This window comes from Lagopus leucura, unplaced genomic scaffold (genome assembly GCF_019238085.1).
Source record: "Lagopus leucura isolate 7727_CA_CO unplaced genomic scaffold, USGS_WTPT01 Super-Scaffold_100004, whole genome shotgun sequence".
NCBI lineage: Eukaryota > Metazoa > Chordata > Aves > Galliformes > Phasianidae > Lagopus > Lagopus leucura.
Genome location: NW_024962264.1, coordinates 37,705,555 through 37,729,070, shown reverse-complemented (window position 1 = coordinate 37,729,070; position 23,516 = coordinate 37,705,555). Strand labels below are relative to the sequence as shown.

The following is a 23,516-nucleotide window of genomic DNA, read 5'->3' as shown; positions in this document are numbered from 1 at the left end:
TGTGAGTCAGTATATACAGGAATTGGGTGATGTGCCATTTCACACTAATTTTTCAATGTTGTAGATATCAGTTGCTTGGTATGTCTCTCTTTGCTGACCACCTGTACTATTCGGAGCTGAAGTCTGGTACAGTACGAACAGCCAACAAGTATACTGGAAAGGTTGTTGTCACTATTAGCCTGAAACCATCACTTTTTCCACCCGTGGAGATAAAAGTAGTGCATCCATTTAAACAGCCTGGTGCAAGAACAGATCTTCAAGAGTTTGGTAAGTAAACTGTAATGTATTTGTGAAAATAATAATGATGTACATACTGACCTTTCACAGTAATAATTTTCTTCTGCAAAATTCCAGGCCTCAGTAAAGTCAATGACCAGGTTTTCTTCAACTTCAGCAACCCATATGTTCGCTAGCGTATCAGACAGGAAGCTGCTCTTTTCATTAATTTGAATGCATATAGAGACAGTTGACGATCTTCAGAGGTTTCTCTCCAGCCCTGTGATTCTATGTGTGATTTTCTCTGTGTCATCAATTTTCCAATTTTCCACTTTTCCAGTTTTCTTCCGTTCCACTTTCCTTTTCCTTCCTTTTCTTTGTTTCACAAATTTATTTTTATACTTTATTTCTAAATGTAAAGACAGCCTTTTTGTGTGTGTGTGTGTGTTGATTGTATTCATCAAATACCAGTTCTCTGCTGGAAGTTTTAATGTAATGCACATCTAAATACCTCTGGTTGATTATTATGGCACTGAAGGATTTTAAGAAGAATATAGTGTGACCTACAAGTGATAGTGTGGATGTCTCAGCTTCATTGGATTAAGATTCATCTTGTTTAAGACAGGTCTGGGGCTGCCATAGTAACTATTAAATGAGAGCCCTGGGTGTCTTTAATTGGTATCAGTTGCAACCTGCGGTATGAAATAGCCATGCCACTGCATTTCGTTTTGGGATCAGAAGATGAAAGTTGGCTGCTTTCCTTGATGATTCCTGCTGAGACAGTAGGAAGTGCAGGGTGCCCAAGAGGTACAGATGGTGTAAAAACATTAGGAAAAAGTGGTGTGTGCTTTTATGAGCAAAAATGAAACTGTGTCCATCTCTTTTGAGCCAGTTTGAAATATCTACTGCATAATAGGCTTTGTCTTTCTTCATGCCAGCCAACAGCTTTATTTGGTATAATGCTGTATCTCTTTCCTGAACTCTGATCTGAATGGGAAAATCAAAATTTTCAGGGAACTTTCCTCACAAATGCCTTGTTTGCAGTGCAAGAATCTGTTGAGGTGAAGAATAGAAAGTAATCTTGGAAATCAAACTTATGCTTGTAACCACAGGGAATCTTCATTCAGAGACAATACTGGTTCTGTGCTTCCTTTGAGAAAAATAGTTTTCTCGGCAAATTAAAGCACTTTCTTCAACTCATACATTTAGTTCTTACACACAGAATAACTATGAAAAGGTGCATTTGTAGAGCAGATAGTATAGTGACAAGACCACACATGTCTCAGTGCTGTTGCAAAGATTCCAAAATTTGGAATGCCCCATGTAGTGTCTCTTCTTTGGTACTGCCTGCTGCCATATCTGCATTTTCATGAAGATAGGGGGATACAGTGGCTGAGGAAGGTAGTTCATGGCAGTGTTCTGAACCTTAGGGGCTATTAGTTGTTACATATGTTCTCTCCACAAAAGGATGTAGCATAGTGCTCATTGACTATAGTCACTTAATTCTTCCCTCTAGAACATGTTATTTTCCTAAGTTTCTTTTTGCACTAGAATGAGGTTGTCCCCACCTCTCTTCAATAAGTCACATACTAGTGCTATTAAATGCCTTGCATCATTCACTTCCAACAAGTGTTATGAAACTATGACTGTTTTCAGCAGTAGTTCTATTTTATTCTAAATACCTTACAAAAATGTCTGAGAAGTGAAGGAGTAGAAAGAAGTGTAAAGGGTTGAAGCCAGATGAACTTTCTGGACTTTGCATATACATTGCTTGGCTTATCCACTGCAAGAACTGAGATGAAAGAAGGGCTAATGAGTCTGGAGTACAAATGAGATTTATAGCTGATCTTACAACAGAGTAACCTGGAGATGAAAGCATAACTAGACTAATTGGATGCTCTGTACAAGCTAAGAAAGTATATGTTATACTGTAGTGTCAGCTGTGAATTATCAGGCCTTATTTAAAGCAGATAGCAAATAAGTCCTTCAGATGAAAAGGAAACTGACAAGAAGCGCTCAACTGATATGATCAGATTTTTGACAGGAATTTGGATTATTTATTTTACATTTCTCATGTCCTCTTTCCTTCTTCTCTTTCAAAAGGCTTTCCTGAACTGATCAGAGCCAATAAGTAGGGAGAGGGGCATTAATTCAGCTGTGGGGTGTGCTATAACCCCACACAACTTTGGCATGGTAGTATCTGGAAGATGGTCTTTAGTTTAACTGAAGTCTCTTTGATAACTAACCCTAGATTTGATGTCAGTATGTGCATTCACAAATGCCAGTTGGAGTGCTCTTTCCACTTTTATTAATGGTTCATAGAATGCTTTAATTACCTTGAAGTCTCAAAGGCTCTGTCTGGAATTTTTAAAAAATATATTCTCTGATGGGTTAATAAATCAAGAGGAAGTGCTATTCAGAAATCCCAGGATTTTATTTATTTATTTATTTATTTTGAGTAATTACCTTCTGTTTCTTTCTAATGTGAGATACTGATGTCAAGTAATCATCTGAGAACAAAAATTTCCATTTAAAATGTGATAGGGTAGGGGGCAATGAGAAAATACGGTTCATAGCGACTATTTCTACAGAAAATACTATCTTAAAATTTTTGTGATTCATGACTTAGAGACTGTTCACCTTTAATTTTAAGATGCAATCTTGAGTGTCATCTGGTTGCTCGTTTGTACTGTTTTGAGATAGCATATATTTGCTCTGCTGTCATTGTGATTTGTTCTGTATTTGGAAGTTAGACACCATAACATGTGTCTGATTCAGCTTCAATAGTGACAAAGATTAAGGCCCTAGTTCATAAATTCAAAAATAGTTCTACAAAAAGGTAGGCTCAGATAAAGCTACTTAAGATTCAAGTTTCTGATAAGTTCACATGCATGGTGACACACATAATATCCATCTAGTCATCCATCATTGTTTCTCATTCAGCAATATGATTTTTGTTAGAGAAAAATTAATCATAATGCAAATATGTCCACTGCTGATACTTTCAGCCAAGATGAAATGTCTGTCTAGGAAATTAGTTCACTCTTTTATAGATGTGATCTGTCATTGCAACTGACGGCCAGCTTTTCTTCCTCTGTGGCTAGCAGAAGATGCTGAAATTTAATATCATGCTGGTGTCCATCTCTTGGAATTTGAATGTTGGATTGGAGATGCTAAGCAATTCCTTCGCATCCAGTGTCTTCCCTGCCTATATGAGACCATGATTCCCTTTATTTCACATACAGCACAGGGCAAGCACAGAGTTGTGTGTGGGTGTCTACATGCCCATATCCAGTGGCAGCAGTTCAGCTATTCTTAGCTTGGAAAAGGGGCAAGCAACCCTAGAAGAAGATTAGGAAGATTAAAACAAAAATAATAGTTTGCAAGACAGAAATAAGAGCATGAGTGTTGCATATCTGCAGAAGCACCAGCTGTGGAAGGTGGCTGAGCTGACACGAGGCTCTGCCAATCCTTTCTGTGGAAAGAGATGCTTCAGTGCCTGTTTGCCTTGTTCTCTGAAGTGAGAGTAGCAGTAAGGCTTCTGCTGTGGGCTCATTTCTTCTTCCTCTGAAGAAACTTACCTTTTGTCTTTGAAAAATGTACTCTTTGTCCTACAAACGCTTTAATTTGATAGTGAATTTTTGGCTTCATTTTACCAAAAAAATCAGAAAGTTATAGAAGTTATTAAAAAATAAGTTACTCAGGTTGAGTAAGTTGCTGTTGAGAAGGAGAGGTGTGTCACTGAACAAAACAGTTCCTCCTTGAACAGAAGATTATATTTACATTATGTGTGCTTTTCCAGAAAAAGGAATCTGTGACTTGAACAAAGAAAAGTGCAGAAGAAGAATCTGCAGGCTGGACTCAAGGACTCATCGGTGTAAATGTTCTAGTGGCTTTATTTTAAGTCGAAATAAACAGTTTTGTGAAGGTAATACTTAGATCTACTCTCAGCTTTATTCCACCAGATAAAAAGATTCCTCTGCTCTTTTACTTTATTCCAATCTTGAGGATGAAGAAACACTTCAAGGTGACATATCAGTTTAGTGGCTTTCCCTGTGCTAGTACAGTCTAAAAGGAGACATGCAAAAATGCCACAAATGTTGTCCTTGTGAGAAATGTTGGTCTTAGCTTAAGAAATTGTCATTCTTATGGATCTTGATATAACTTAGAATGGATTGCATCGCTGTAGGTGAAATGTTGAAAGATATCGTAACACGATGGCTGTTTTAAGCCTCATCTTTGAAAATTGCATTAATTCCTAACAGGTATAAATGTTTGAGTGTGCATTGCTTTAATAAAAATCTGGTATTATTAATTATTGTCAACATATGACTTTTAGAAGCACCATTTTCACCGCATGACCAAAGTTGGATAGATGTAAAGGCATCAGAATTATGAGCTTAAAACGTTTACAGCAGCCATGCAGTCCTCAGGAAATTAGCCAGAATTGTTTTCCAAAATGAATCTTCTAAAACACTTCCCCATTTTGAGAATTTTTCTCAAGTCATGTTGGAACCATTTAAAAAAAAAGAATTTTTTTGTCGGAAGGAAGTATCTAATGAGAATTTTTAGGGTGCATACAGGATTATGGCACTGGAATCTGTATGGGAAGGCATACTTTGCCTCTGGACACATATGTTGAGCACATACAGCCTGAATATGGTGCTTGAAGGTTTTTGAAGCTTATCTGAATTAGGTCTAAAGACTTGCTTTTTAAAAAAATATTTAGTAGGACCAACATATCTTGTAAAATGGATGGGAAATAAAGAGATTTTTTGAAGACTGTGAGGCTTTGTTAATTCAATTCCATGACATTGGCTGATGATCATATTCTGACACAGTGAGTGCTTCTTTTGGCAGATATCAATGAATGTGGCTTCTGGAATCATGGCTGTACTCTGGGGTGTGTGAACATCCCTGGTTCCTATTATTGCACCTGCCCAAGAGGTTTTGTTCTGCTGCCTGATAGGAAAACATGTCATGGTAAGTAGCACTAATTCAAAGATGTCTACAGTATGATTAGATATAAGGAAGAAATATTTTATGATGAGGGTGATAAAGCAGTGGTGCAGGTTGCCTGGAGAGGTGGAGGATGCCCCATCCCTGGAGACACCCAAGGTCAGGCTGGAGGGGCTCTGAAGCACCTGATGGGATTGTAGGTGTCCCTGTTTCGTCTCCTGTTGCAGGGGAGTTGGGCCAGATGACTTTTAAGGATCCCTTCCAATTCAAACTATTCTGTGACTTTATAATATGGGAGACAGTCCTTGTATAACTCAAACATCTGAAAGTTTTGCTTGTTGCATTGCTTCTCTCCTTTAGTATACAAGTAGGACTAGCTTAAACTGCGTGTACCAAAGACAGATGACATTTTTAAGGAAGTAAGTCACACACGAGTAATCACATGTGAGCCTCTTGTGGACCAAAGAGGATTGAGGTTTCATGCATCTGTGTATCTGATTCTAGATGCCTGCATGCAGCACTCATGTTGAGTTGTGGCCTAAGCTTTACAGTGTTTGCTGAGTTGCTTTCTAACTGGCAACATCTTTTCTTCCATAGTTCAGTGTTGTGTATGCTTGGCCTACAAATGAATCCAGTTTTTCTAGGACATAAAATGTGAAACTGAACAAAGTTCTTCAGGTCTTGGGATATCTCCCATCACTTTTCTACTTTGGAAGAGACATGTAAAGATCCTTCTTGTTTCCACAAAAATTAAACATTGCTATATGAATAGAAGTGCCACTTCAGAAGTGCCAGTGCACAGCAGTGAGTTCAGTATGGATTGTGGCAGGCTGTAGGGTGTATTAAATATCAATACTAATGTCTAAATATAGCCGTACAGCCTATTGATTTTTAAAACTCCAAGAGGCACTTCTCCCTTAGTTAAATGAAAGCTAGGTACAGGACTCAGGGATCTAAGCATAGGTGTCCAGGCTGTGGGAGACTGCATGAGGCAGTCAGATGTGACTGAAGACCCGCAGCCAGCAGCTGCTGCGTGGTGTGATGTCCCCGTGTGTCCAAGATGACTAACTTAAACTCTATGCCTACAGTTTGAGTGCCTCAAATTAGATAGATAATGCAATTTTTCTAACATAGGTTAGGGATGTGGCATGGGTAGTATAACTCCATAAGCACTGCAACATAAGGCAGACATGTCACTATCTATGCACCTTGAGATTGTCTTGTATGCAGCTGTTCATCCAGAACCACATGCTGTGGTGGGAAATAAACATGAGGTTGGTTTCTTCACCCTCTTCACAGTGCCTAAAGGGTTAGAGCAGTCCAGTTCAGAGCACAGCTGCCTGGGAGGAGTATTTGCAACAGCTATGCCCCATTTAAGCTAGTGTATGCAGCTGGTTCAAAGAAGTAGCTGTGTGAAACCTGTGTTAGTTCCAGGGGGTGCTGCCTTGTGGTGCAGAAATGGGGCTGCAAAGAGATGCAGCGCTGCAGAGCAGAGGTGGAAGGAGAGGATCCTTCTTAAAAGTAAACTGCATAAAAGAGGGAGTCATTGTTTTTTCCTAATTGTCTTCACGTTTTTCACATTAAGTCTGACTTCCTTTTATATTGGAAACTTGATCCACATTAGATAAAGTGTAAAAGTGATCATTTTCTTATCTATTTTAATCTCATTCCTTCATAAAAATTTGTAAATTTTAGACTGATGAGTCTAAGGGCTTCATGACTCAGTGATAAGTTTGGGTTTTCCTTTGCTGTAATTAAGAGAGTGTAAAAAAATTTGAATGGAGGAAAAAAACCAAACAACTGAATAACAGCTATGAAAATGTTAACACGCCTCTTGAAGAAGGTTTAATAAAAATTTGTTCTATCATTTATGATTATCTTTTTTCCTCTTTAAATTACTGTAGAGCTAATTTCCTGTTTAAATAACGACACTGAATGCAGCCATGGTTGCCTTCAGACATCTAAAGGGCCTGTTTGCTTTTGTCCTGAAGGATCTGTACTCAAAGAGGATGGCAAAGCATGCACGGGTAAGTGTTTAACGTTTTCATAGTGGTAATGACTGCCAAACTCTGTTCTTGGCACAGAGAACCAGAAGTAAATGATGGCACCTTACAGTCATTTTGCACAGCTGTATATGATTGTACAAGATAGGAGGCAGTGGAAAGTCTGGCTCTTTGAGCGCTGAGATGCGCAATATTCATCTTCATTTTTAATAGATGCTTACTAGTAACAACATTCAATATTTACAGGCCAAATTCTTCTGCTGTCACACGAAACAAGGCATCTCCCAGATATTGGTTGCAGGTGGCATCTACAGTTTATATTTGAGAGGAATCATACAAAATCAGGGATTGGTTGAAATCTGAAGATGACTTTATCAACATTGCACAACCTAGGTTCTGAGGCACTTTAACTTGCAGCAATTTCATCTAGTTAGCCACAAATGATATTTTTGCAGTTAGAGTATTTGGAGAAGTTCCACCTACTCATCTGTCATTCCTTATTCTAGTGGCTCTCCAAATTCAGGCTGTACTTTTCAGCTGTATTTTTGTAAGCCTGGGGATCAAGACAGCACAGTTAATGCCAATCTCATGCCTTGACAAATCCCCTTCCTCTTTTACAACTGTGACTTACTTTGCACTGTACCATATACATGTAGCAATGTTGCCTTTTTGCTGGGGATGCTCCACTGAGTTGTACAGCCCAAGAAGAATGAATGGTTTCCTTTTGTTTTGCCTAAAATTTTGGCTTGTTCTATTAGGAAGTCACTGCATTTCACCAGTTCATCATCCTAGATTAATTAACTTGCAGAATAGCGTTGATTAGCTGCTGCTCTGCATGGAGTGCCATCTCTGATAGAATTTGTTACTGTTTTATTTTGGATGAGATTTCCATGGTTGAAAAAGTTCTCAAAACCAATCAACACATGGAAGCCTGGTCATATATCCCAATCCCATGCACTCCCACCTTGTGTCCTGAATTTTCAGGAAAGGCTCAAGGAGAAGCTGAACCTAATTGTATTTCATTTCACTCGACTTCTGCTTCCAATATGATGCTTTTCAGAATTCTGTCCATCACAGAGAGAGTTTATACTGTAGAAATCCTAATCAGAGTGACTTGCTCTCTTACTTATACTTACAATTTTGTTGTATTTTTTCCTTAGGATGGCAAAGTTAAAATTTTCCAATGCTCTGTTTAAGGTTGCACATCTCCAGATAATGGTGGCTGTAGCCAGATATGTTCTTCTTTAAGCCCATTCTCCTGGGAGTGTGCTTGCTTTCCTGGATATAAGCTTCAACGAGACAGAAAGCACTGCACTGCTATAGGTCAGTATAAGCCTGCTTATTTCTGCCAATGAAAGCAAAAATGTTTCAGAGGCTTTTAAAGTGGGTAGCATAACTGCAGTACAATTTTGCACTAGTTCCATATTACTTTGAGCAACACTTAAAAAAATAATTTGGCTACTGTCTATCTATGTACTGGTTCTAGCACAATTAATCCTAGCCTTGCTTTTAGCTCAGTAATGAGAGTGGTCACAATGTTCGGAAATAGTTTTAGACTGCCGAATTAACTTAATAGATGCATGAGGTTACCTCAGATGTGTGTGAGATTTAAATCCAGGCTCCAGAGGTGAGAGGCTAATAAAATGAAATACTACAAAATTCCTTCTGTCCTTTTCTGCTATGTGCTTAAGAGATTTACCTATCAGTGGAGGTGGAACTATGTCTTAATTTCTAAATGTTATATTCAGGTTTTTGCCTCTTCTTTTCTTGCTTCTTTTTTTACTTTTGCTTTCACATTTTCAGACCTTCCAGGGACAAAACTTTCATTGCTTGCTTAGGGTTGGCCTCAGGTAATTAATATAGTTAAGTGAGAATGAAATAATTTGACCTGAAAAGATGTACATAGTTATACAGAATTGAAAAAAAAAAAAAAAAAATACAAAGTGTGAAAAGAAACAAATGAAGCAGTGCCCAGAAAGTACTTCAGTAGTTAAGGTATTGGTGATTATATTATTAAAGTGCCAGAAAGAACACAGAGAAACAGAGCATATGCAGGAGCTGTTGTTCCCACCCACAACATCCTATGTAGTGATGTATTCTAGGGACCATTTTGTAGCTGTTAGAATTAACATACGTGCAATTCTTCTTCACCAGGCCCTCGGCCATTTCTGTTGTTTGCAAACAGCCAAGATATCCGCCGGATCAGTTTTGATGGAACAGATTATGCAAGTTTACTTGAAAGGCAGATGGGAGTAGTCTTAGCACTGGATTCTGACCCAGTGGAAAATAAGGTAAGGTATTAAAAATGAGAGGATTTTGAAGTGTTGCAAGGACAAATGGATTGGGCTCTCGTGTGCCTTAACCTTTCTGCTGTCAGTGATCCAGATTACACATTGCTCTGCGTGATGCTCTGTTGCCTGCCCAGGATTGCCACTGGCACAAGATGCCACACACAAGTTGAAGTTTCACCCTTTCCTTACTGCCTTAATATGTTTGTTGACACAGCTAATTCACAGCGAATTTGGTTTAGTGTATTTTTTTCAGAAGAGCTACATGCCACAGTCCCTTCTAATCCGAGGAGTAATGGTAATTACTGAACAAAACTCATGAATGCTTGCTGGATTTTTTTCTTATTACAAGATATTCCTGCTGGAAAGATGAGTGTCCTCCTCATAGAGAGCAGTTTGTATGGGTGGGCACATCCCAGTGTCCTGCACTTTGCCTGCGGAGTTTAGAAGAGAAGTTCAGCTATACTTCGCTGAGTCTCCCATGGCAGATGGTCATTTTTTGGGGGATGGTGAGATTTATTTACACTCTTAGAGAGACACAGAAGGGTACTGGATGGTACAGTGAAAGCCAGTAAGGAGTTCAGTTATGTTGCTGGAAGCGTTTCAGGGACCAGATGGACAGAACTAAACAAATGGGAATGTAACCGGAGCCACATTACAGGGTGATCATTTCAGGTGCCACTGGAACATGGCTTCCTGCCATGAAACAGGGCCCTGTGTGGGAGCTCACAGTTCATCTGCATTGTACCCAATGTAAATCACCTGCTCTGGTAGCATTAAGACCCCTTTTCCAAGTGAGCAGGTAGTGACAGGATAACATGCTTCCTTTTGCTTGCTCCTGCTTTTACCTTCTTAGCTGTGCTGCATGTGCAGCAGTTGCTTACTGCAACAACCCATAGGGTACTGAGGTGACTGTATGTAGGGCAGTTAGGATTTACTGCTAAGCACAAGCAGCCTGCAGCAGTCATCCCGGTTGAAGGACATGTGCCTTTCATTTGGTCAGGAATCACAGGTGGCCTGTGCAGATTTTTGAGAATAAGCATTCAGGGGATTTCTGAGATGAAAAAGTTCATTCAAAAGAGGAACTGGGGGAAATAAAGCGGAAAGTGCAGTGGTAACTAAATACGCCTCATGTGTTATTTCTTCACAGATTTACTTTGCCCACACCGCCTTGAAGTGGATAGAACGAGCTAATCTGGATGGCTCAAATCGTGAAAAAGTTATTCATGGAGCTATAGATATACCCGAAGGCCTTGCTGTGGACTGGATTAACCGTAAATTGTATTGGACAGACCGAGGGTACATGCTCCACAGTGCATTTATGTTGAAGCATGCCATAAGATATTTGGAATAAATGACTGGTGATACAGAAATAGCTGAGATATCACTCTAAATTCAGTAACGTTTCACATTCTGACTGGATAGCTGTAATCTTTGGTATATACAGTAGAAGGATCTTTAAAACTATAGTGCGGGAGGTTCATGTTCATTCTACTATTGTATTTTTATCTTTGTCTGTCAAAGGAGCAAGGTTTTGGACTCAGTTGCAAAAAATCTAAAGCATGTACCACATATATACATTTATATGTGTGCGCACAAGTGAATATATGTATGCGTATACAGTCGAACATATATATATTCGCAATGCATGTTTATAAATATATTTTCATATTTTTTTTCAAGCTACAGCAGGGGAGATTCAGGCTGGACATTAGGAGGTATTACTTTTCAGAAAGGGTGATCAGGCACTGGAATGGACTGCCCAGGGAGGTGGTAGAGTCACCGAGCCTGAGGGTGTTCAAGGAAAGGCTGGATGTTGTGTTGAGGGACATGGTTTAGTGGGAGCTATTGGGAATAGGTGAACGGTTGGACTGGATGATCTTTTAGGTCTTTTCCAACCTTGGTGATTCGATGATTCTATGATTCTATATATGAGAGTATTACTGCACTGAGTACATCTCAGGATGGACTCAGTACTGCTGACAGCTAAACTTATGCCCCTTAAAGCTAATGGGCAATTACTTTAAAATAATCTTCTTTGTCAATTCTCTGTTATTAAAGGGAACTGACCACTGGCAATCAGTATGACTTCATGTCTCAGCTAGTAATCAAAGTTACATGCAGAGTAAGAGAATTCATCTGTGGTAAAAAGACGGTGTCAGAATAGAGCATGCAGCGATGGCTTCTTAAAGAGCAGTTATGATACTCCAGCATAACCCATATTTTATTAGTCAAGAAAAGATCATTTTAAAAGTCCCAATCATGGTCACTGTCCCTGTTAGATACATTACTAGTCCACTTCCTTGATATTAGGTACAAACTTGTCTATGCAATCATACTTCCATATAAATATGACATAATTTCTTGTGAAATGGGAAACCGTGGTTCTCCATATGACAAAATCCAAGGATGTAGCCATGAGTTTGTATTTGCTACTTCTTCCTCACTTACTGGGTTTACCCGTTTCTATTCCACATATATAGATACGTAGGTTGCTCTGAAAGTAATGGCTTGCATTTATTTCCATGGAAACCACAACAGGTACAAAGAGCACAATAACCTACATTATAGAGCATATTCTCAGTTATCAGACCACTATTTTTCAACATAGTCACCACCATTAGCTACGCATTGTGGACAAGAGCCTGTATGGTATGACCATAAATATCTGCACCAGCAGATGTTTCACAAGTGCTACAAGAATGATTGCATCACTATTGAGAAAATGTTGCCTCTGCAGTCCATCTTTCATTGATCCACACAGAATGAAGTCAGAAGGTGTCAAATGTGGACTGTGTGGTGGGTGTGGCAAAGCATTTCTGCCAAAATGGACTGTGTGCTCCATGGTCTTCAAACTGCAATGAGTCCTGACATTATTGTATTGCAAGAGAAAGGTTGTCCTCTTCTTCTGTGACACAGTTTTGCTTCATACACATTTCCATGTTAGATGCCATTTCGTCAGACTGCTCCTCTGCTGCCATCTGTCACATGGCAACAACATGGAATGGGATGGTGGTGGGAACGTTCAGTCTTTACTGCCATATTGCCAACATCCTCCTCTGATATCATGTGCCAACATAATAAAATAGGAGACATTACTTTCAGAGCAGCCCTAGTGTATATGTTTCTCCTATCCTTGTGTGATATTTCTTTATGGATTGAGGAAGGCATGGAAAGCGATAGGCTTGCTTTCATGTAGAGGCTGACGTTTGTTCAGCAAGATGCAGTTTCTAGCAATGAACATCTACAGTTCTATACTTCACTGCTCTAGATCATAGGAGTGATCAGAAGGACTTTTTCTTCTGTCCCTATAAAATAGATAAAATGTGTAAGTTGACTGCAGTTTATGGATGGAAAATGCTACAGAATGTGCTATTTAAAAAAATTCTTTACACACTTGATAGTGTCATTCAATTAGGAGCTGTTTTTTCTCCTGACTCCTTTTAAAGTTAAGATTAATCTGTTAGCAATCATAATTCCAACTCATCATTTTCCTGAAAAAGGAGAACTTCAAGTCATCTACACAGCAGCAGCTATTTTATCATGTCCTGGACCAGATAATGGAACTGTAACGTGAATTACTTATAGATAAAAGAACTGGACACCCCATAGCAGCAGGATTACTTATGTCTTTGCAAAGTGATTTCTTACAGTTCGTACTAAATTAAAGCAATGAAAAAACTTAGTACATTCTGCCTGAAAAGGCAATTAGAAAGATAGAAGGGAGGACCTAACAGTGTCTTATGTGTTGCAGGAAGGCATGCATTGAAAGAAGCAATTTGAATGGAATGCAAAGAAAAATGATCATTTGGGAGGATATCTCTCAGCCCCGAGGGATTGCCATTCACCCTTTTGTGAGGTAAGGAGTGATAAACATGTTAATTGTGTAGCAGTTAGCAAGGCTTTTGAAAAATGAGCATGCCAGCCTTGCCCTTTTGGCAGACAACATCTACATTAAGCCTTACATTAGGACAGTAATTGCCTAGCAGAGTGATGTGAGCTGCAGTGATTTATGGCTGGATTTTTGTTGTGAGTTGCAGCATGTTAATTCCTCATTTAGATTAAAGAAATTATAACCAATAAAGATATTGTATGTGGTTGAAACTACAGAGAAGTACAAGCTACTAAAATCATCCTAACTGATAATTGTTTTGTTTTTCCATATGTATTGCTGCGAAGAAGGTGTAGGCACTTTTGACATATGTGGCTTACAAAGGATTTTTTTATGGCCATGTTTCAGTTTCCCCTGAAATCTACTGTTGTGGAGGTGTGTTGGTTTAAGTATACTTTGTACCTTCTTAGATAGTGCTGAGGTGATCACAGAAACAATGAAATTTTAGAACTATTGATGAAATTCTGACAATTTTAATCAGCAATGAAGTCCCATGGATTTCAACATATATACCTATAGTAAGGTGGTTTTAAGGGGATTCAGAATCCTGTTGAGTTTCTTTGTGCTAATATCCTGCTGTTTTTAAATACTGATGCATGAAACCAAATCAGGGAGGGTGTTTTGTTAGCTTTACTGAGGAAATCTTTCCATAGAGATGGAAGATGGTAGTAGCATTGTGCACAAAGAAGGTCAGTTCAGGGATATTGCTTATCTGAAGTATCAGTAGAGGCATAAAACTTGCACAGCTTGGAGCAATAGCTACCAGGGGAAAAGGAGAAGGAAACATCACTAAACCTTGCTTTGTTAGTGGAGAGAGGAGTGACAGCGTCCGTAACTGTAAAGCCAATGCTGAAGAGGAATCTGAGATAGAAGAAAGACAATCAAGAACACTGATCCCTGCATTGGCTACAGCAAAACTACTTGTGTAAAAGTAGTAAAGTGAATCCAGGGGTATCTCTGTAAACCTGAAAAAGGTAGCTAATGCCTTAGGCTGAGTCCAAACTTCGAAAGTAATTTCTGGGTTTAGCAGTCTCTGTTTTGAGCTGTCTTGCACTGTTCCTTGAAAAAAAATCAGCATTCACTGTGTAACACTCAGGACTCCTGAGGGAGACCCTGAGAATTACGAAGTTATTAAAAGATGAGGCAAGATCTGTCACTGGTTTGTTTTTTTAAGACAATTTGAGGACTCTAGCTTGCTCTCCATAGGTGGTGGGTAACTTTGCATGAGTGTGTTGTTACATCATTGTTTAGCCAACCAGCTGGGTAATGCATCAAGTCTTCTATTGCCTGACTTTGCTATGCCGCTATCAGCACTTGTGGAAAGTGCAAAAAGCAGATTGGAGGACTAGGCTGGATAGGAACTGTTTTGGAAGGTTTTGTGCTGACAAACGTGGCAGGGATTCAGCATTAGTTCCAGTGTCATCAGCTGGAATCTTTTGTCAAGGTATAAAAGATCAGCGGCCAATATATTTGTTTGAAGCAAGCACCTTTCCTTCTACTTCTTGAAAGAACTCCACAGAGTGAATAGCAATCACTTCCTTATTGACTCCCTGTTTGTGTTTTGTTTTCTAAAGGAGATTATTCTGGACCGAAATGGGCATCCATCCCCAAATTGCCAGCTCTTCGTTAGAAGGCATAGATCGTCGGGTTATAGCCAGCATAGGTCTCGTGCATCCCAGTGGAATAACTCTTGACTACTTATCCAACAAGTTGTACTGGTGTGATGCTAAGCAGTCAGTGGTTGAGAGTGCAAATCTGGATGGTTCGGGTCGTCGAATTCTTGCACAGAATGATGTAGGTGAGGCTTTGGGGTTGATAATTACCTACTGCTTCTTGTCAGCATGCATGTATATGTACCTATGTGACTATGTATTGGAGATCTTGGTTGCTGGCTGTACTGTGTATCCCTTGCAACTCTGCATTGAACTTAATGGCATTACTTAATTCTCTGATCTGTCGACCGAATGACATTTATTCATCTGTTTTAACAAAAGAACACCTTTCTGACAATCTCTGCTTTTCCACATCGGTCATTTTGCATTACATAGAGACCTTTTCTGCCTTCCCCACAAAAATGAAAAGACGGGAAAAATTAACTGTGTTTGGCTTGTTCCATGCATGGCTGCTTAGTTTAAATCAAGTCTTGCTGTATTTATTGTGCCAGCGAGTTAATATTATCATAAGCCAGAAGACAATCTTGGCCATTAAGGTCCTTGAGCAAAGAACTTGCATCTGCAGTGTTGAACACTGGAAGAATTCTAAACACACAGAAGGCGTTGAATGGAAGAATGATTTGTGCTGTATGCTGGTAGATGTTTTTGCTGAGTTGCTATTGTTTGACATGCAATTGACTTTTTTCTGGAGCAAGAAAAAAAAAAAAAGCATTAGCAATGAGGAACTGATGTTGTACCACATTTAAAGTAAACCATGTGCTTGAAAATCTCATACACGGCAAATTAATTTCTGGAGAGGACAATTTCCTTTTGTGCTTGAAAACTCTCTGGGAACCAGATTTTTTTTTTTGTAGGTTTACATACAAAACATGGACAGAATGAGGACTCTTTGTTCAGCAATATGATTGGTGTGTTGAATTACTGCTGTTCTGGGCTCTGCTTTGTGAAGGCTTGTGTTCATTCTCAACCAAGCTACCCTCCAACTTGTTTGGAGGTGACAGGGTGAGATCTAGGAGGAAGCACTGTTCTGCTTGTCTGTAGGATATTAGAAACCCTGGGCAGAGTGACCTTGCCAACATCTCTTGCCCTGCTGTATATTCTGCTGTACACTCCTTGCAGCTGACTTGAGAAGAAAGGCCTTAGAATCTATTGATTGTCTCACTTTCTTTTTCTGCAAGGAACAGGGCAATATGTCTTTTGGCTGTATATCAGAAATAAGTTTTTTACAGTATGTGTAGTGAGGCACAGGTTGCCCAAAGAGGTGGTTGTGCCCCATCCCTGGAGACCATCCCTGGTCAGGCTAAAGGGGCTCTGAGCACCTGATGGAGCTGCAGGTGTCCCTGTTCAGGGGAGTTGGACTAGGTGACTGTTTAGGGGTCCCTTCCAACTCAAATGAACCTATGATTCTGTAATACTAGTGTAATACAGTGCTGCAGTAGAAATTTTTATTACAGCAGCTCCCTCTAGTGCCTCTGCACTGAGAATTCATTTAGTCTAGTAGCATGTGAAATAGGTAAGATTAGTTCTGCTCTTCTCCTAGCCCTATTTTCAGCTTTAAGTAAAACAGCTTGTAAGCACTTGCCCAAGGTAGTAAATGTCATGACCATTCATTTTCCTTATACTGTGGTTTGAGTTTTTGGAAAGGCTTCTGCTTACATGTAACTATTAAGTTTCTTTCTTCTTCCTGGTATCTCCATTAATGATGTTGTGTCTCTATGTTTAATCCATAGTATCTTTACCAATGAAGAGATTAAGAAATTTCTGGTCAAAAGGAGTGTTGTTGATGGTGTAAGCTATATATCTTTAAAATGTGAATAAATGTTGAAATAGAAACAACGTGTAAATTTTGTGCTAGTTGCTCAAATTTCATGGAAAGAAGAGCTAAGAACAACATCCAGTGATTTTTACAACTCAGTGGGGGTGGTGAAGTGCTAGGAGAATAAAAATATACTCTATAATTTAACATTTAAAAACAATTATGAAATATCTTAGAAATTTTCTTACATAGTATTTTTTCCAGTTTATTTGGGGTGTGCATTTAAGATGTATCAACATATACTACTTCTCCAAGGATCTAATTTATCTAATTTACTTGTTTTGTTTGGCTCTGATTTTTGCTAAAACCATTACTTGTAGGGTTCTGACATTTGTTGTTGAAGCTAAACATCATCTAATTGAGGCTTAAATCCAAAAATAATAACACCGAGCATAACATCTTGTGTCTAAAAGATACACCTCTCAGTGAGGCTCAGACAGTATTCAGAATGTGGGTGAGGACCAGGAGGAAACAAATCTGATTCAGAAAGGAAAAGCACCCCTCTGAGACCAGTTAGACATCCATGAAAGGTCACGATATGTTCTTACCTTCCACTGCAAAAAATTTGTTCATGGATTGTACTGAAATCAGGAGATTTCTAAATGAGTAGAAAGACTAATGGCAGTTTTCTACCACAACAGAGATACTGAAAACAGAATAGTTTTGTAAGGTTTTTATGCCTACCCTTATATGTGAAAGTGTCCTTAGGACTCTGAATTGCTGAATTCCTCTTGGGAAGTCAAACTAGGGATCTGAAGTCTTCTGGTGCAGATAGTGTTGTGCTACCAAGGGAAAATTTATGTACTGAGCTGAGTTGGGATTTCTCTTACCTGCTGTTATTCTGCTGAGAATATGAGTAACAAGTGCCTGTGGTCCATCATTCATGGATACTTGGCTCTCCTCATGAGAACATCGAATAGAGAAGTCATTATGAAGAAGTAGACTATTATGCAGATACAGATCTTGTATACTTGGTTTCTTGTGTATATTCTACAGATGTGGAGATGAGGACTCTTGTTTCTTTCTAGGCCACCCCTTTGCTGTAGCGGTGTTTGAGGATCACCTTTGGTTTTCAGACTGGGCTAGGCCATCACTAATGAGGGTCGACAAGAAGACCGGGCAAAACAGGGTACGTCTTCGAGGCAGCATGCTGAGACCCTCATCAATGGTTGTAGTTCATCCCTTGGCGAAACCAGGTATACTGCAAAAATTGAGCAGTCATTCCCTTCCAGCCTCCTCTTGATGTTCACTGATGTCGATATAATAGCTGTTCTCATGTCCTTGAGGAGAGGATTATCTTCTCAGAGACAGGTCCTTTAAAGGCCTTTCGCAGTTCAACTGGCATTCATTGAAAGCATCATCTGGGCATGTGTCCAGGAATACTAACGAATTTTTTATATTTATGATCATGCCCAAGAATATATGCTCATCAACTACCACAAAGTTGCCACAGACTTGTAATTCGTATTTATTTTAGTTTACTAGCACCCCACTCACAAAAAGTAATGAATTGTAACGTGGAAAAAGGTTTTGTAATTTATATTAGTTTTTTGATCAAATAATTTGATTTTCTGTTCAGAACAATCTCCCTGTAAGCAGACAAAAATGTCATGTAACTCAGTAGACCGTGACTGAGAAAAGATAATCACAGGTTCCTCATGCCCTTGTAATGTTTTTTCGGGTGATGTTAGGACTCTAAAAGTTAAAGAAGAGATAATAAGAAAATAATACAATAATAAAAGGTCACACATTGGTTAAAAAGAGAATATGTAAATCTGCTTTCCTGCCAGTGGCTCGGTGATAATGTTTATGCTTTAATATATACATCCATTTTTACCTAAAAAAAAAAAAAAAATCAAAGAAAAGCCAAACAACACCCATTAGAAACCTACTAGCTTTTCTGTCCTTACTGTGTTTCCTACTGCTCTAATTCTGCACGGCTAAGAGGAGATGTTCACTGAAGAAACAGCTTGTTAAGTTGCCTGGTTTTCTTCATTAGGGGCAAATCCTTGCCTTCATATGAATGGAGGCTGTGATCAGATCTGTGAAAACAATTTTGGAGTTACCCATTGCATGTGCCACCCAGGATTTGGGAAAACTCGAGATGGAAAAACCTGTCAGCCTCTGAATGCTTCTAATGTGACAGCAGGTACAATCCTCTAATTCAAGAAAAAGACCCGCTTAAAGAATCTGGCAAATAACATTGAAAAACGTTCACCTTCCATTACATAATGAATGACAGCTTCTCTGAAGAATGAAAATGCACATTTTCCACTGTATGTAATATAGTTTCACGCTGCTTCTCACCTTTTCTCTCTCTTTTTTTTTTTTTTTTTTTTTTTGTCCCAAGGAGGCTGAATTATTCAGATTTTGTAATTTTTCATGCATGGATTTATGTTACTTCCATATCTTTTATTAGAATGTTGTGATTAGAACTGTCAAGAAACTTCACAAGGTCCACTAGTAAAACTGGCAGCCAATTGAAATGATGTGGCTCAGGTGAACAGCTTGAATGTAGATACTGCGGAAAGATTAGAACTTTTACACAGTACCAAAGCTTACATGAGAATGGAAACTTCTTTACTGTATCTGTTGAGAGAACTCTGCTTTCCAGCCCTATCCTTGTACTTTGTTTTGAACTGAGACACTCTGGGTTCACAGTTGGCAGCTTTGCCCCTGCCCTCTACAGATTTGTTGTCTTCTATCTGAACATGCAACTCCTTCTGAGTGACTAATGCATCTAAGATACTTTTTCATGAATGCTTTATTCTATTTGCAAGAAACAAATAGAACAAATTTCATTTAAGAAGCACTGGAATGTTGTCCTAGGACAATAAGGTGTAGTGTGACCACTGCAATTTTTATATTATCTGTGAAAGTGATGTCTGTAGTGCTGACATAGTTGGATTCCTTGTTCTTTGTATTTGAAAAGAACACTAATAAGTGGTTTCAGTAATAATTTGAAGCCAGAAACAGGATAGTCTGTATAGGAAATGATTTTTATTAAAAAGCAAAAATGTGATGACTGGAAAATAGAACAGTGATAGAAAATCAGACAGTTCAGTAAATGTAAATAGTCTGTGTCACCTTTTTCTTTTCTTTTCAGAAACTATCTCTGTGCAGAAGGAGGCAGGTCCAATGCCAACACTGAAGTCCCCCCTCCAGAGCACAAAGAGTAATGCAATATTTAAGGGTACAGAAAATGGAGAAAAGAAGAAAATTGAAGTTGTTTTGATGGCTGAAATCATGATATCAGGTAGAGTCTGAAAACTGTTATCCTTCAACAACAAATAATGTCCTAAAGGAAAAAAGACTCAAGCCAAGACTGATGGTGTTCTTAACGCTCTTATGACAAGACTGGTCTATGCAATTATGCCATGTAAAACTGCTTTTTTATTTGTCTTTGTGGTGCTTTGATATGTCAACAAAACTTGATAATATTATCCAGGCCTAAATAAAGCTCAGTGGCAATCACTGTGCTTCAAACTAGGACCCTATGTTTTGTTTTTCTAATTGATTTTATTCTGCTGTAATTCCTTCTTTGATCCATACAAATATATGTATATTTTGTGCTATAGATGAAGATGACTGCGCTGCACTAGAATGTGATGCCAATGCACAGTGTGTTTTGCTGGAAGATGGTGCTGTGTGCCAGTGTTTGAAAGGATTTACCAAGAAGGGCAAATCATGCTATGGTAATGAAAAACTCCACCTTCAGGAAAAACGTAGATGTGTGTAAAGGAAGAAAAACAATTTTTTCTCCCATTGGCAGCTCTGCTGTGTGAATCATTACAGAAAGGTCAATGAGATCACTTGTTTTGAAATGGTTGATGAGCAGAGAGCATGTGAGATGAAATGGCTGATTATCACAGCTTATTTTCCCCTGAATATGAGTGTTAATCCTATTAATATTAACGAGCAATAATGGAGATAATAGGAATAAAAGACTGGAGTATTTATTTGTAAAAATTGTCCAATTATAAAAACTCAGTCCATAGACATGAGAGTTGATGTATAATTTAGAAGTACATGCTAAGAGATCTCTTAAAAGTTAGTATTCCTGATACAGTATTTATATGAAAGGACTGTTTCTGTTTTTGTCTAGCTCTAGAGAGGGGCTAATAATCAGACAATTTCCTGATTAAAGATCACTCTCTTCAAAATAAATTTTTGGACTTGCATTCCAAAAGGCATCAGAAACAGAACAAGTTACCTCTTTTTGTTCAAGCATTGAGACTCCCAGGAGTTTATGTTTATACAGAAAGGGGGAAAAATAAAAGGGAAAAAGGGAGGTGGTTTGGGTGCAAATTCTATTTTCAATGACCCATGGTACACATTTTTTACACTCTTTCTCCTTCAGCACCAAATTTGTCTCTGAGTAGAGGTTGAGACGGTAAGGATATAAGAATGATTTTGAATGGGATAATTCCATCCAAATAGGATTATTTTTGAAGCAAATGTTTTTTTGTGGAACATCTGGGTCTGCAGCTGAAAGCAGCTGTTTGATTTTTCAGGCTCTTTAGAGCATCCTTGGAAAATTTCATACCAAAGAAAGAACACGAAGTCCCTCTCTTTACTTTGTGTGTACAAATGACAGGTAACAGCATCATCTGAGAGATGGTTTCATGACCCACATATCCCTTCTCCCTGTTTCATCTCACAGATGTCGATGAGTGTGCTGCAAATATGGATCACTGCAATCGAAACCTGTCAGGCTGTATCAACACTGAAGGGGGCTATGTCTGCAAATGCCTGGAGGGCTACATGGGAGATGGGCTCCATTGTGAAGGTATGGGAGTGCACGAGGACTGTGCTGCTTCTGGAGATTGGAGAGGGAGGAATGAGCAAGAGACACTTGTAGCAATTTGGGCTAGCTCTGCATCAAGCTGTGGAGCTGTCTTGTGACCATGTTGATTGGTTCTGGTTCTTTTTGAAGAATCTGATAAGGGTGTGGATCCTAGCAGTGGCTCCCCCAGACAGTCGATGTTAATCATTTCTTGCTTTGTGATTCTTTCCTTCCTGTCTGAATTGTGGCAGCCTCAACAGCTGATCATTATGCAAAGCCTGTAGTTTTCAGTATATAGTTCAGTTCCTCTCTGTTTGCACTCTTTTTAGTAGCTACAGCAGGAGAGAAAGGATGAGTGAATTGGAGGAGAAAAATGGAGGAGAACAAGTAGAGCTTTATTGGAAATCATTGTCATGAATACAAACGAAAGCAGGTATTGAGTGTGTCATAATACTCATCAAATAATGTAATAGTTGGCTTGATAGGTATGAAGTTCAAGGTATTGACACTTAGAATCTGAATACGTTTAGAGTCTTGTTAATAATCAGACTCACTGATTCTCTCATTCATCTCTAATGCCAGGTCTTCAGTTCATTACCTACATTTCTTAATTTTTTTTAATTTTACATCAAATATGAAGAAACAGGAAACTGTTTCTCCCTTCCAGTATTTGTATAGTACAGTTTAGTACTATCTGTACTAGTACAATAGTACTCTCACAGCTTTGTGAGAGTCTTAATTTCTCTTCTGTCCTTTTCTTCTTCCTTTCTCCTTTATAGCCTAATTCAAAGCCCATTAATTTTGACTCAAATCTTACATAGTTCTCCAACACAGGCAAGGGCCACTGAAAAGTTAGGATATTATTATCAGCAGGATGTAGAGATGTCAAAGATAGGATGTTGGAAAAATCTTTCTGTCCCAAAAGTCAGAAACATGTTTTTGAGAATGTTTTGAAGTGCAGTCAGATGTGACAACCTCCTCTGGCTGTCCCTCACCACCTACCAGGCACATCTGCATGCAACTGTGGGTATTCTGTGACTTAGGTGCTCAGCTAGAATCACTGTGTTATATATCATTGTTATTAAAAATAGTCAGTTATCTTCAAGTTAACTTCACATTGTGGCCAGATACGTTTCCGTAACATTTTATAAATGTTGAGATTTTGTCTTGATGTGAATAAGACTGAAACAACTTACATTTATTGAGTTGAAATGTACTCTAAAAAGCAGAAACTGATGGCTAAGTAATTTTGTACTTCGGTTTTAGATGCCTAGTTGTATGCACAGTGCCTAGAAGCCTATAAATACATCCAGAGATGGTACAAGGTGAACTCATCTTGTGTTTCATCATGTTTCTTGGAATATGAATATACTGCAACTGAGCTGGTTGCTCTTCTACCCCAATTTCTACCAAGGAAAGTGCATGGAGGGAAGGCCCCTGGCATTTTTTCTCCACCGCCAGGAGACTGTGGTGCTGCTGCTGCCCCTTTAACTGATGCTCTGGGGGCATTTCATTCTTCTAACTGCAGACTGTTTGGCTGATAGATATTGATGAGTGCAAGATGGGGACCCACACCTGTGGAGAGAACAGAACCTGCACAAATACAGAAGGAAACTTTACTTGCTCCTGTCCTGATGATGCTTCTGGAACTGCCATGGGTTGTGGTGAGTATTTGGAGTGAGAATTAAAATGAAATGGTCCTAACTAGGATTTGTGGTCTCAGCCAAATTGTTTACTGGGAAATTAAGGAACGACCATGTAGTGGCATACTGGGCAGCTTGTGAAACCATTAGCATTGCTTTAGAAGAGCGGGTCTGAGTTTAGCTTGGAAATATCTACATTAATATTTGGTGCTAAATTATACTGCCTAAATGAAATGACAC

At 38.9% G+C, this 23,516-nt stretch overlaps 1 protein-coding gene across 5 annotated transcripts in view; it reads left to right on the top strand.

The window, feature by feature from the left end:
• EGF (epidermal growth factor) overlaps positions 1-23,516 on the top strand; it is a 52,549-nt gene that overhangs the window by 15,674 nt on the left and 13,359 nt on the right. For 2 of the 5 annotated variants that reach the window (XM_042872052.1, XM_042872055.1), the window contains exons 6-20: positions 65-267; positions 4,019-4,144; positions 5,077-5,199; positions 7,080-7,202; positions 8,376-8,501; positions 9,333-9,469; positions 10,617-10,765; positions 13,221-13,325; positions 14,933-15,156; positions 17,876-18,043; positions 18,847-18,996; positions 19,954-20,103; positions 20,426-20,542; positions 21,511-21,636; positions 23,178-23,297. In XM_042872052.1, coding sequence (XP_042727986.1) covers positions 65-267; positions 4,019-4,144; positions 5,077-5,199; positions 7,080-7,202; positions 8,376-8,501; positions 9,333-9,469; positions 10,617-10,765; positions 13,221-13,325; positions 14,933-15,156; positions 17,876-18,043; positions 18,847-18,996; positions 19,954-20,103; positions 20,426-20,542; positions 21,511-21,636; positions 23,178-23,297 — 2,147 coding nt within the window. Of the gene's footprint in view, positions 1-64; positions 268-4,018; positions 4,145-5,076; positions 5,200-7,079; positions 7,203-8,375; positions 8,502-9,332; positions 9,470-10,616; positions 10,766-13,220; positions 13,326-14,932; positions 15,157-17,875; positions 18,044-18,846; positions 18,997-19,953; positions 20,104-20,425; positions 20,543-21,510; positions 21,637-21,962; positions 22,034-23,161; positions 23,298-23,516 lie in introns of those variants that run through there. The other 3 variants (XM_042872053.1, XM_042872057.1, XM_042872056.1) reach the window with 3 other exon arrangements.